The 15,407-nt window shown below is 35.1% G+C and overlaps 1 protein-coding gene across 2 annotated transcripts in view; it reads left to right on the top strand.

The window, feature by feature from the left end:
• Window positions 1-606: 606 nt before the first annotated feature.
• The window catches only part of LOC108358482 (inositol hexakisphosphate and diphosphoinositol-pentakisphosphate kinase), a 200,618-nt gene continuing 185,817 nt past the window's right edge, over window positions 607-15,407 (top strand). The window contains exon 1 of one of the 2 annotated variants that reach the window (XM_017609850.1): window positions 607-877. Coding sequence is in view for 1 of the 2 variants with exons in the window: in XM_017609849.1 (XP_017465338.1) it covers window positions 1,435-1,566 (132 nt within the window). In the remaining variant the exon portion in view is untranslated. Of the gene's footprint in view, window positions 1,567-15,407 lie in introns of both variants that reach the window. The other variant, XM_017609849.1, reaches the window with a different exon arrangement.

Genomic DNA, 15,407 nt, shown 5'->3' with positions numbered 1-15,407 from the left:
TGCTGCTAAATTCTCAGACCTTTGGCTGCTGGAGAATTTTGTCCTCTCAATACGAGTACACACCTCTTATCACTTTTTCGGCACTTGCAATACAAATACAAAAGTTCTACATAGTTAATTAATAAGACATATTCTTTTGAACACATTTCAAGAGTGGTTGTATATTTTTGGTTTACGTTGTGCTTAATTTGCTATATTCAAAGATGGCTTCAGAAATTGGTGAATCGTGAAGAAAACACGTTTTCTCAAATTCATCACTGTCAACTCATTGTTCTTCGCCATATTCTTTGTTTACCCATTGCCACAAATGTCATTCTGCGGGAATGCGCAATCTTGTATTCTATCGTTCTTGGACTGTAGAAAGTTACCAATTGTGGCAACCATGCTCGTGGTCGGGCAACACGCTTTGTGCTCTCGTTCGTCTGAGTAATTCTAGTTGGCCGTTCACAGCTGACAACAATTGTGTACAAAAGAATTGCTCTGTGTGAACGCGAAGGGCAACACCAAAAGAGAAATTGCCGAAAATGACTAACAACAGTTTCTCTGTGTGAACCCAGTCTTATGGAACTGTACGATGGTGAATACTTCGCGTTGCGCATAGCAAGGGCTGACGTGAACTGTTGGTAAACAAACGCAGCTGATCCAAACAAAACAAAACAAAAAGACTCCGAAATTTGCCGGCAGCTGATTTCTGCAAAAGAATTTTACAGAGCTCAAGCCTCACGCGTATTGAAATGTCAAACATTTGTTCTGCAAATACAAAAACAAATGCAACATGTGTACTAGAATTTGACAGCCAAACGATTTTTGACGACACTGCTGCGAGTTCGTCGGCTGTGTATTTGGTCAATTTTGGCTGGTTGAAGTTTGTGTGAGAGTGAGATTTTATTTATTCGTGGAAAATTTGTATACATATAAGTTGGATAAAAAGATTTAGAAAATTATATAATGGCCTCTGAAAATGTCTGCGAAACCTACAAAATGTTTTTGAGTACCTAAAAGTGATATTTGTAATCGCTAATGATAAAAAATCAATAGCTACAACTATGTATGTACATGGTGCAATGTGGAGAATTAAAAGAAAAGTGCAAATAGTTTTCCCTTTAAAATTGTCGAAATGACGACGTTATATGTTCATACATACATTTAAAAAAGTGATAGTTAACCAAATCTATCAAAATATTGACAAACCTGCGTGCACAAAACCCACTGCATTTATATTAACAAATTAATCAACCATACATACATACTTATAATGTACCAACATTCATCGCAGTGACGTCGCATTTCGTTCAGCCTACCTTTCGCATGCAAATGCTATTCACAAGTACATTACATATGTAACTACACAGAAAATTCTTAGAGCCTTGCATAGTATAGTAAATCGCTTCAGCTTACCAAGGATAACATAAAAGCACATTCGGTAGATGCATCATGTCCTACACGGAACTGGAATCAGGTTACCAGGACTTGCGACAATCATCGCAGCACGCACAGTCACAAATGCAATCCTTCACAAGCGAGCGCAGCAGCCGACCTGGATTTTTTGTTGGCAGTGATGGCAATGTAATGAGTCTTATCCTATATACATATGTAAATGCTAATATTTAGATTGGAACGAATTTGTGTTATATGTATATACATATGTATGTATGTATACTATAAGCATACCTTTGTTTTTATAAATTTCCATAATATGTATATGTAGGTCATATACACCGCGATCTCTGACGTGGTCTATGGTGCGTTAAAAAGCGTACGTAACCGGGGGTGTAAATACAGATGCCTGTTGTATTAAAAATCAATAGTATCTACTTTCTTATGTTTAACGTTAACCATACGTTTACAATACATATGTATGTATTCAATAGTGTAATGACTCGGGGGGGGGAAAAACCAAAACTCGAGAAAAACGGTTTTAAAGTTTTGAATTAACATAACGTTACCTTAATTCACAAAGTCCCTAACCATCAATTTTCGTAACTGTGTTTTTCACACGGTAAAAATAACCGTAGATCCATGGTAAAAATTACCGTAGATCTACGGTAAAATTACGTGGATAATGTGTTGCCGGAGAAGTGGGGCAGAATATAGGCATTATAACCCTTACTACTCAGAATTCTCCTTTCTGTGTTGCCGGAGAAGTGGGACAGAACTTCCTTCGGCGTAATTTTTAGCGTGGCGCGTGTAAGTAGACACTTCCATTAAAATACACCTTTGGGAGGGAAACGCAACAACAAGCACATGGAAGAAAAGTTCTGAAATAAAACGAGGAATCTGCTTTTAGGGCCTTTGTGAATTAAAGTAACGATACATCCCAGGAAACATTTGGAGTCATAAATGAGTCTTTAAGGAGTCCTATTTCGGAGCCATTACGCTCACAATGAGCTCATTTAAGAGTCCGATATGAGGGTGTTTCCCTTTCTTCGAAGGTCGACTTATATGAGCTTAAATTCATACATCAAATGAGCCTCGATATGAGTCATATTGGACTCTTATTGGCCTAATATACGGCTCATTTTGGACTCTTTTAAAACAATTATTGGCCTCATATATGAATCATTTCAGACTCTTTTCGAGCCTCTAATCAGCCTCATAAATTACTAAATTCGGACTCTTATTTTAGGTTGTTCTTTGAGTCTTATTGAACGCACTATATTTGCAAAGGCATTCAGCAAAAATTCCTTTCAAATAACATGCATACATACTTACGTGCATATACACATTCCAACATGCATGCAATAGCAGCAGCTGCAGCTAAATTTTGTTCATTTATTGTTTTCTAATTATTTTCAATTTCTGTATAAACAAGTTTGGATATAAATTTTAAATCTTTATTGTTTTTATATTGGCACAAGGTGCTGGCTCATAACTTGGATCCAAAATGTATTCAACAAAGTGTGATTGATTTTGAAGTTGATCTCATAAGAAACAGGCTATAATGTCAAATTGAAATGAATTGTTAACCCATTTGAAAATATCTTTTTTTTCAAATTTGAATTTGTTTAAAAAAAATGTGCACAAAAACTTTCAAGCAACAAATTTTTTTAACAAACGTGAAATTGTTAAGAGATAAACCGCCGAGGAGAGCAAGTAAGCACATTTAAAGTTTGGTAATAAGTAAATACGTTCGACTTTGCTTAAATATTTAATGTGAGGAAACCAAGATGAAACGGAGCAAAACTTTTGAAAGGTGCGCTGTATGCAATAGAAGTCAGGACACGAAAATAGTGCGATGTTTTAAACCACCTAGTTGCGAGTTAAGACGGCAGCGATGTGGTGTTATACTACGTGATTCATCTCGCGTTTGTGAAAACCACTTCAAGGAAAGTGATTTCAGCTCGTTTATACCCAAACTATTTCGCACGAAAAAAATTTNGGCGATTTTTCAGGCAACTTTTGCGTTCAACTCACGCCGGGTTGCACGAAAAAAAATTTTAATGACTTAAAAATATCAAAATATTCGCCATAAAAAGGCGTTTGCATTGTTTAACTTTGCATTCTACTTTTGGTTGAATGGCCTTTCAACTAATCGCTTTCAACAAAGTTGGGCGCCAGCCAACATTCGTCTCGTGCGTACACCTTTTAAGTGTGCAATTACATCGCGACATTGACTAAACCGAGCTGTCGTGTGACGACTGGGTTTATGGATGCGGTTTGGCAATGTTATATTGCGTCAAAGTCTCATTCGGAGACACCAGGATTGTGTTGTGGAGGACAATACCTAAATACCTTCGTTGGCTCATTTACCAAAACCATTGCACGCTTTACTTTACAGCACTTGGCAGAATCAAGATATCTCCACGACTATTGACAAATACATTTCGGCATTTAAGGGAATTTCGTCTCTTTAGCCTACATTGAATTTCTGTAGTCCAACGATTCTCACCCATTTTGTCTTGTTGGTGCCAGCGAATGAAAAACAAACATTTCTTCAAATTTAAAAAGTAAAAATTTTACTACTAACAATTTAAAAATGTTCTTAAAACTTGCAAAGAAATTTGGAAAAGAAATATCACTGTTTTTGTTTTTAGCAGTAGGGTGGGAGTGTCATTGATAAAATTAGAGCGAGAGAAAGTTTTTCTTACAAAACCTTTCATTATTGAATCATGGATCATATATGAGTCCTAAAAGATTCATATAAGAGTAAAAAAATTTTTGTTTTTGAACCTCATATTTCTTACCTACCTAGGACTCCCTTTGGAATCATATATTCTGAACGCTCAGAATATGTTTGCGGGGATATACTCCCGTAGTAAAAAATAATACATACATACTTGGTTCTAGTGAGATACTGGTAATCGATAGAGCTATGAACTTTTTACAGAACATAGAAGAATTGGCGGAAATTTTTGCATGCTTAACTAAATTTTTGTAATTTTTGGATTACGACAGTATTGAAGTAAATGACCGATATGTACATATATACTTACATATATACATATATTCGGTTCTTCGCCACAGCGTTTCTTTCCTGACACGCCCAGCAAACATTTGGAGTAATAAATTGGTCTTTAAAGAGTCCTATTCGGAGCCTTTTTGTTCATAATGAGCTTATTTAAGAGTCCGAAATTAAGAGACATATATGAGCTAAAATTCACACATTAAATGAGCCTTAATATGAGTCATATTGGGCTCATATACGGCTCATTTTTGATATTTTTTATGAAAATTTTTGGCCTCATATATGAATCATTTCAAGCTCTTTTTTAAATTACTCTTATTGGCCTCGTAAATCGCTTTTCGGGACTCTTTATTTTAGGTTATTCTTTGAGCCCAATTGGTCTTATTCTTTGGCTGCATTTCTTTATTCATTCTGAACGTTTGGAATAAACTTTTTTGTTTACTTATTGTTTAGAACGTTCCTAGTGATATGTTAACGTTATTTCAAACGCGTTCTGTTTATTCCGGCTGTGTAATGGAATTATCCGGAACGTATAAAGAAACGCAGCCTTTGACTCTTAAAGCTTAAACAGACGGCAGCGTTGATTCGGCTTAACTCGGACTTAATCCGGATCAACTGCAGTTAATTCCCGAGTTGATCCGGATCAACGCTGCCGTCTGTTTATGCTTTTAGAGCCAGTTATTCAGTGGCAGTTCAAACTTAGATCACGTAAACTGCGTTTAAATTGAACAGCTGGCTGACATTTGATTGGCTTATCTTAGTTTAAATCAGCCAGATCGGGCGTTTAAACTGAGTTTAAACCACGGCCGTGCACTGAAAAACTGGCCCGTATTGACTTCAAATACCATACATACGTACATACATATGTACATATTAGGGATGTCAATCCTGGGATCCCTGGATTCNTTGACTTCAAATACCATACATACGTACATACATATGTACATATTAGGGATGTCAATCCTGGGATCCCTGGATTCCGGTGTTTTTGAGCTCCCGAAAATTAATGCAAGCAAATCCCGGGATCCCGAAAAACTTAGAAAAATAAAACAGGGGGTTCCACAGGGTGGTGTCCTTCCACTACTGTTTAACTTTTACATTTCAAAGCTTCCTCAACCACCAGAGGGAGTCTCGATTGTCTCTTACGCCGACGATTGCTCGATCATGGCGACTGGGAATGGAATTGATGACTTGTGTTTGAAAGTAAACGGATATCTCTCTGACCTTTCTCGCTTCTTCACTGCAAAGTGTCTAGCCCTCTCCCCTACGAAATCCTCTGCGACCCTGTTCACAACCTGGACGAAGGAGGTCAGGCTACCGCTAGGAATTCACGTCGATGACACACCAATTCCGACGGTGAATAATCCTAAAATACTCGGAGCAACATTGGACAGCCTGCTCTCCTTCTCTGCGCACACAACCGCTATTGTCAATAAAGAACAGAGCCGCAACAAGGTCCTCAAGTCGCTAGCCGGCAGTACTTGGGGCAAAGACAAAGAAACGTTGCTGGCAACATACAAGGCAATAGGCCGGCCGGTTTTAAACTACGCAGCACCAGTGTGGTCGCCGGGGACTAGTAGGACGCAGTGGACGAGGCTACAGACGGTACAAAATACAGCACTCAGGACAGCGACAGGATGCCTCCTGATGTCACCAGAACACCACCTCCACGATGAGGCAAAAATGCTCCCAATTAGGGAGCACAACACGATGCTCTGCAAGCAGTTTCTTGTTGGGAGCCACAGATGTGGCCACCCAAATAGACAGCTGCTTGCAGAGGAGCCCTCGCCGAGGCACGTCAGGAGGCATCTATATGAACTGACGGACGAAGTCCAGTGGTTCATTAAGCAACCTCTGGACCCGTCAGCTCATAGACAGGCCCTGAACGGCATTCACAGGGACGCAGTCTCGAGTTATGTAGACTCAAGACCTGTGAATGCCGTTCTAGGCACACAAACACCGGACATTGACATGACGGAGCTCCATCTGCCTCGGGAGATGACCAGAACGACAATAGCCCAACTTCGCTCTGGCTACTGCAGCATGCTAAACTCCTACCTGTGTAGGTTAAATGCGGATGTGCCAAACGAATGTTCGGCATGCGGAGAGACCCCTCACGACTCGAAACATCTCTTCGCATGCCCGGAAAACCCCACAACCCTAACGGCGTCGTCCCTATGGACGGACCCCATAGAGGCTGCACGCTTCTTGGGGCTGCCGTTAGTGGAACTCGACGACAACGACTGAGATATCAGCCGATCTGAGCGGGGTTGTTGTAGCCGCTACAACAACAACAACAGACAGCGAAATAACTNAACATAGAATTTATAGTAAGAACTTGTTTATTATGAATTTGAAGTATGATTTTTGTAACATGCCGTTTTGACTACAATCAACAAATATATTGAAACTATACTTTTAAAATGCAGCCTGCACCTTTTTTGAAGAAGATTTAGATTAATGTACTCATAGCATCGCTAATGTTACCGAAACATAAAATTTTAAGGAAAAGTTACACAAGTATTTAAATCAATCTTCTCAAACTTCCTCAAATCGAAAAACTTATTTTTTATCCAACGTGCTCATCATTGCCTTCAAATGGCTTATGACTACCTTTTGACTGTTCAGCCTAAAAGTGTTGAGGCCGAAAGATGTTTTTCATCAGTAGGTTTTGTGTGTAACAACTGCAGGACAAAATTAGAAGACTCCGCTTTGAATGCTTTGCTGCTCTTATGAAAACATTTTAAGTGCAATAATAACAACACCGGCACAAAAAAGATGTGTGCCTTTAACTAGACCCACCTACTAACATGTATTTCGACCCGCTGAATCTGATTCTGAGGTCCCTTTGAGACTTGTACACCCTAACAAATTTCGGGAAAATTGCGAAAAAATGGCAAAAAAATTGTCATTCGCCATTTTTTTATGGAGTAGAATAAACATATTTAGATAATTTGTTTTTGTACATTTTTGTTTAATGTTTTTTTCTAATAATCATTACTTCCGAAAGAACCTGCTATTTACATTGTTATTTGTGATGCATGCGTGCCTCAATCACATGGTTTTTTAAATACAATTTAAAAAATGTATTACGTTAGGATTTGTCTGTATTAATAAATATGTGAATTTTACAATCAGTTAACCCAAATTTTAAATAGTTTTATTTCATGATATGTTTAAATGCCTTCAAATATTGAGTTTTTACTCATATTGGTAAAAGTTACATCTCAATGTAAATAATCCCGGATCCCGGGATTACTTAAAATTCTCCGCAAATTTTGGCATCCCTAGTACATTAGTGCATATATGTACATTCATATGTATGTATGTATGTATACCTCAGTGGATATATCCACTTAGATATAAGCATTTCAACATACATACATAAATTTAATCGCAATAATTAATTATTTTCCATATCCGTATAAACAAGTTTAGATATAAATTTCGAATCTTTATTGTTTTTATATTGGGCCGAAGTGCTGGCTCATAACATTGATCATATACATACATACATATGTCTCCTAAAAGATCTATAAGAGTCATAAAGTTTTTATTTTTGAAACTCATATTTCTTACCCACGTAGGACTTCTTTCGGACTCATATTCAGAATGTGTTTGCGTGGCGTTTACAATATTATTTGATCCTTTAGCAGAACTGTTCAAGCGATCGTACTAACGTATGTATTTTTTCTTAATCGGTAATAAGGCTTTGTCGATTTGGACAGGAATTTAACGTAGCTTAACTACACTCCAAATGTTAGTTCATAAAGCTACAAAGCTAGGGACAAACTATACAAAAAAAACTGTGGAATAATTATAATTTTTTTATTCAATAAAAGAATTCAAAATATCAGAATGCTTCTTTTTAAAATGTACGACTTGTTGAGCATTTAGTAGCATCCATTCTGGATTTTGTTATAACAACATAAAACATTTCGCGAAAAAAATCGATGTCGGTCGGGTATCGTATACCCGACTTTAATAATAATATTTGTTAGTGTTAATCTACACATCATCCAATACAATTCGTTTCTACTAACCAGTTGCGCGTTCCGTCAACAGTCGGGTTTACGCCAACAGGAGTGTTGCCCCGGCGAAAAATAAAATTGACCAAAATCGATCAAAAAATTTACCAAATCCCGTAAAAATTAAGCAATTATTTAACGGATCTTAATAAAACGAAAAATGATTGGTTTGTATAAAGCCGTATTTTTTTCTTACAAAGCTTGGTTAATTGGTTATAGAAATAAAAAGTAAGCAAGTAAGTAAGTAAAGGCAATCTAAGGCCCACTTTTGTCGTCAAAAGTAAGGATTTTACAGTCTAAGGTCCAATTTCGTAACGAAACACTTAAAGTTCCCTTTGCAAAAGTTTCCTTTTAGTTAAAATGTCATTTAAATGTACTTTAAACAAGATGCGTTTTCATAATACAATGGCAATTGAATAATAACAAAAGGTTCATTTAAATGAAAATAACAAAGTTGGCAATGCTGGTCTCAGCACAATTGCATCAGCTGGTTGTTATAAATATGTAATTATACTACGCAAATGACATACTTTTTTTTCTTTCAAAAGAGACCTTTATGTCATTTAAATTTCCATTTTGGGTATTTAACCAAAGAGCCTTTATGGGCACCTTTATCTTTAAAGTGGCTTTATGAAATACAGTGTTGGAAAAAATAATAGAAACAACTTATTGAAAAATATTAAATCAATTATATCAACACTAGTTATATATATTTTTTTGGAATGGCGCACCCTGTACAAATATCAGTTAAAGGTTGTTCTTTTGCAAAACATTATATTCCGCTAGTTTGTCTCCTTTTCACTTTATGTGCGAGAGAGTAAACAATTGAATAGTTGCGCTTGGAAAAAATAATAGAAACAAAACGTGTTTGTTAATATTGGTGCTTTACAAAAGGTAAATTAATTATTTTTGGCACTTCTAATTGCGTTTTTAAAGAATGTTAACTAAAGTAGAGTTATACTATAGGTTATTGAAACATAAAAAAGAATAAAATGGGCCGAGCTAAACACTGCACGGAAGAGGAGAAGAATTTAATGATAAGTTTAAGAAAACAAGGAAATTCGATGAGTAAGATAGTAGATATGGTGGGCTGTTCCAAAACGAAGGTGTCCCCTGCCCTTCATAGCGTAAAAAACCAGAAACACGACGCACAAAGCGAAAAATGACTGCTAGCGATCAAAGGCGTTTAATTCGGCATTACAAAGTTAACTCTTTTCTGTCCTCAAGAAAGCTGAAAACAGAATTTAATGTCGATGTAACAAGCCGAGCCATGACGTACAGATTGGCAGAAGCCAAACTTTCAGCCAGAATCTCTAGAAAGGTAGTGTTGCTGAGCCTTAAAAACAAAAACAACAGACTTGGTTTTGCCAGAAAACATCTTTTTCGTCAAAATGGTGAAAAATGTGCTGCAGTCTGATGAGACAAAGAGTAACATGTTTGGATCAGATGGAAAATGGTACGTAAAACGTCCTACGAACACAGCCTTTGATCCACAACACACGAAAAAAACGGTTAAGCACAGCGGGAGTTCCATTATGGTATAGGGCTGCTTCCCGAAGGAAGGAGTTGGTCCAATACTTTGGATTAAGAACAAAATGTGCGCGCTTGACTATGTAAACATATTACAGACGATAAGGCTTTCCTATGCTAAAGAGGAAATGCCATTGCGGTGGGATTTACTGCAGGATAATGATCCTAAACATGCATCAAAACAGGTAAAGTAGTGGTTAAAGAAGGAAACAGTGCAGGCTATGGAGTGGCCGCCACAATAGCCAGACCTCAACCCTATTGAGCAACTTTGGGCGGACTTAAAGAAGAGAATCGGGCCTTTTAAAGCCAGCAATAAAGACGAATTGTGGCGCCACATTCTAAAATCGTGGTATTCCATTCCGAAAAGTGTTTGTGCAAACTTCGTCAATTCGATGCACCGAATATGCGAATCAGGCAATGCGGCGATTCAATAAGCTATTAAAACAATAATATTTTTGTAAGAATTTTTGGTTCAAAGCTTAGTTTATTTAGAAATAATACTTTGTTTCTATTATATCTTCCAGGCCAAAATTAAAAAAGGGGCCACAATTTATTTATGGCTTATTGCCCTTGCAAAAGAAGTCTAGATTTTAATTAACGTAAACGAAATGTACGAAATCGGAATGTGTTTAAAATGAAAGAGTTCTTCAAACAATAAAAAATATATGAAAGCTGTATGTTTCTATAATTTTTTCCAACACTGTAGATCAGCAAAATAAAGCATCCTTTAAATTTTAAAACACTCTTTAATTTTATTATGAAATCGGCCCTAAGGCCCAATTTCATAGATGCTTTCCATTTCCAGACAACCGGTCAGGTACGAGCATGATTTTTAATTTCGACCAAACTCAAATACATTGTTTGTTGGTCCAAATAATGAGACACGTATTTTTTCTTTTGGCTCGGAAAAATTTTTCGGCCGAATTAAACGCGATTTTGTTTTTCAGGCAAAAATCGATTATTCGAATTGACAGTGAGAATGTTTTTTTAAAATGCCCATAACTTTGTCAAAATTTAATAGATTCCAACAATGTTTTTACTCAAATGTCAGTAATTCTTGTCACTTCAAGATAGAATGATATAATTATTGATTTTCATTATTTAAAATTTTTTATTTAACAATAAACAAAAAGTGCATATTTTTTTTTAATTTAATTTCTCAAAAAGTGTATTTTTTTTTCTCTCAAACTTTTTTACCGGGAAAGAGACACTTTGAACTACAATGAACCCAAATCTCTAATAGCGAAGATTTTTTTTTCTGAGTTATGATTTTTTATAGAAAATATACGTTTTTGTGGTACATACTACAATATTCTTATATTGTTTAACTAAATGGAACATATGTATGTAATATATCAGCAAAAAATACAGCCGTGATCATTTTTTGTATGTATATCAAATAGATATTAGAACACACTTTCCACCATACAGTTTCGATTATAAAAAGCGGGAAAATGTGATTTTGTATTTCGAAACTGTATGGTGGAAAGTGTGTTCTAATATCTATTTGATACACAAAAAATGATCACGGCTGTATTTTTTCCTTTTAGTTAAAATGTCATTTAAATGTACTTTAAACAAGATGCGTTTTCATAATACAATGGCAATTGAATAATAACAAAAGGTTCATTTAAATGAAAATAACAAAGTTGGCAATGCTGATCTCGGCACAATTGCATCAGCTGGTTGTTATAAATATGTAATTATACTACGCAAATGACATACTTTTTTATTACCTTCCTTTTATTAACTCGGGATGTAACTATGTAATATTGATGCGCCTAAAAGATGCAGCGATTTCTATTATCAAGTTACATACCTGATGACAATACGAATGACAATTATAATAGGGAGGTTTTAGTTTTTTAAACTACAATTTTATTTCTTACAAAAGAGACCTTTATGTCATTTAAATTTCCATTTTGGGTATTTAACTAAAGAGCCTTTATGGGCACCTTTACCTTTAAAGTGGCTTTATGAAATAGAACAGCAAAATAAAGCATCATTTAAATTTTAAAACATTCTTTAATTTTATTATGAAATCGGCCCTAACAGTTGCTTAATTTAAAAACTATTATTTACCTACACATTCTTTCAGGCTTTCAACATATACTCCTTTAATAGTTAGCTGCCCTTTCGCTATTTTTTTTTTGAATGCATTGCATAAAATACCAAAACCAGGGACCTACATTTCTAGGTCGCCTCCGTACGGCAAATGGTTTTTATGAGAAGCGATTTCATGGCAGAAGTTCATTCGGGGGTTTGAAAATGCGACGACCGCGGGTCAGGAGTTGCATAGAGCAACATTTCCTGGAACTTTATACGGGATATGGATAACAGTCTTCCTAAAATAAAATTGAAAATTTGATTGAAATGGTAACTCTTATGACTATGAATTTTTGAGAAAAATTTTCCTTTTTGACTATTTTAATGAAATCAAATTAATCAGCCATTGACAATATGTTCGTTTTTGGTTGTTGTTGTTTCCGACATGGTGGGTGTATGATGTATTTTGGAACGAATTTCCGCCATCCCTTGTCAAAGGATGACGGAAATTCGTTCCAAAATACATCATTGACAATATGCTTATTTGAAAATTATACTTAATACATGAAATATTGTGCATGTATAGGATTTTTTTGTCATTAACCCATAGGCAACGACTGGTCCAAAAGTACCCACAAATATTTGTTGATATACATATATATATTTTTTTTTGTATAATATGTATTTATTTATTGAATCTTTCTTTCGAAACTAACAATAAGTTTTCAAATCTTACAAACTACTATTAAATTTAAAATTTCTGTGGCAATGCTTAGAAATTTTTTATTTTTTCATACATATATATTTATTATTATTATTGTTCAAAGGCTGGTTGTGTAAACACTTGAGGTTACGAGGCTTGCTGTAATGATGCAATTGCACATTAAAAGCCAAATCAGGTAGAGCCGATCTATTGCAGCAGGCACGCTCGCAAAAGCATCAAAAAAGTTGTGCAGCATAAAACGTCAGAAAAAAGTGGGCGACTTTTTTAAGACTTCATTGAAAATGTACTAAACGCAAAAAAGACTGAAATATTAGGTCCATTCAATAAGTTTTCCAGTAAGTACTTAACGTTAAAGAAAATAGAGAGTAAAATTGAGAGCAAGAGAAAATTTTCAGAAAAAGTTANGGGCGACTTTTTTAAGACTTCATTGAAAATGTACTAAACGCAAAAAAGACTGAAATATTAGGTCCATTCAATAAGTTTTCCAGTAAGTACTTAACGTTAAAGAAAATAGAGAGTAAAATTGAGAGCAAGAGAAAATTTTCAGAAAAAGTTATTGAACGCAAAACTAGTAAAGACTTGCAACTGACGGTTAAGTTTTGGCGCGCAATTTTCTTTTTAATTGGGAATAGTTCCCATCGTCATAAAAGTAAAAAAAAATATACAATAGATTTAAATTTTTTATCCATATTTTCATTTCACTAATAATGTTTCATCAAATCATCTTAAACAGTTTACATTTGAATTTGGAACTTTCGGACTCCTGCAAATTCCTGCTAGTAAAATTTTTACTTGCAAGAATTTGCAGCTCTCTCGGGTTGTAACGCTCTCGAGTTCGCTCCCTCTTGCAAATATTTTGGGTTATTGAATGCATTTCCAGTAAAAACTTGCAAGTACTTAGTAGTAACAATTCGTAAAAATTTGTTGATAATGAAGGGATCTATTGCTATGCTGCTTCTTAGCAGAACGTAATTTAGCATTTTCGACAACCGAGCCCCTAACCAAATTTCTACAAGAAAAAAAAAAATTAAATGATTAAAAATCAACGCGATTATTTAGCCCCTTTAAACTTGCACATTATTACCCTGAAATTTAATAGGCTAAAAAATCTGAATAGAAAGTTGAAAATCTAGCTGAAAATTTGCAGATTGTTTATAATTTTTGCACAATTTTTGTGGACTTATATTTTGTTTGTTAATGGCGAAAGAGAAACCGCCAAAATCGATCAATATGTTGATGACTTAATCAGCTGATCACAAGTGTATGCATAAAATGATTTTTATATTAACGATCTCAAACCAGTTTACAATGAATTTTAAATGTGCTCTGTCGAAATGACATTTTAATATACATTACGTACATATCGAGCCCTAACCGCCAAAATAACGTAAGCGACAAAATTTTCTTTTTAGGCAGAAATGCGTCTAAATGCTCTAGGAATATTTCTGCATCAAAAAGAAAATTTTGTCGCTTACGTTATTTTGGCGGTTAGGGCTCGATATGTACCTTTGTATACAATAAAAGTTTAAATAAGAACACTTTTTTGTACATTCGTTTGAAAAAGACGTTTTTGGGTAGGAAATGACGTTTTTTCAGACCAAGAGGGACGTTTTCTCATGCCGAAGACCTGGCAACACTGCTGATAGCACTCTTCCGATCCTCATTTTTTATACTGCACTGGGCACGAAAGTGGAGACATTCTTCTGAAAGGCGATAGAAAAATCATTTGTAATGCATTGGCATTTACTTCGGCTTCTGACGTGCTTAACTTCGTGAGGTTAAAAATAAAATATAATATAAAGTTCCTTAGGTATGGATGTTTTCAACACCATATAGTTTTTACGGGTTAAGTGTCGCTATATTGAGTTTTTTGTCCCCCTAGGCCGGGGCCTATCGGACCTTAAGGCAAATCCGCCACTGAGGACAATACAAATAGAAATTTTGTATATCGCTTTGAAATCCCACAATTATTTACTGAACGAAATCGGAAAAGCTTTATAGCTCAGATTTTTTAAAATTATTAAATGCCTGGAATAGCTCTTTTTAAAGAGGCAAAAATCTGTTTTGCTTTAATTTGCTTACTTCAAAATAATTTTTTAAATCTGTTCTGCCACCTCTATTACATGACATAAAAAGTAAATGCAACCATTTATTTTAGCACCGTGAAATTAAAACAAAGAGTTATTCGTCTAATGAGTTTTTATATTTTATTTCATTTTAATTCAAATTTACGAATGGTTATTAATTAATTTCGAAGCCGTTAATCATGAATATTTTGCTAAAGGGAATGACATCTAGCAGTAACGTAGTTTTGACTTCATTAAATGTGCAGTGTTGTTATTAATCTTAATGTTTAAGGACCATTCGACTTAGTTTTTTCATATGTTTACTTTGTTTCGATCACTCATACACATACATATGTACATATATGCAATCCAATAAAAATTCATACTTAATTTACGAACACTAACAACCAATTATGATATGGGGCCATGAGGGCCAGAGTAGCTTAACTTACATTTCAAAAAAATTTAGGTACAGATAAAAATGCTCTACTAGAATTGAAAAGGTAATAGCACGAGGTACGTCCTTTTAGTTTTCTTTTACTATAATAAGTAGCATCACGAAGGTACAATGGAGTTTTTAGTAAAATAGCGCATTTATTATTTATAGA

Source organism: Rhagoletis zephyria, unplaced genomic scaffold (genome assembly GCF_001687245.7).
Source record: "Rhagoletis zephyria isolate East Lansing unplaced genomic scaffold, Rhagoletis_zephyria_1.1 Rzeph_scaffold_00259, whole genome shotgun sequence".
NCBI classification, from domain to species: domain Eukaryota; kingdom Metazoa; phylum Arthropoda; class Insecta; order Diptera; family Tephritidae; genus Rhagoletis; species Rhagoletis zephyria.
Note: the sequence above shows the minus strand (reverse complement) of the source record. Positions and strands in the feature narration are given on the sequence as shown.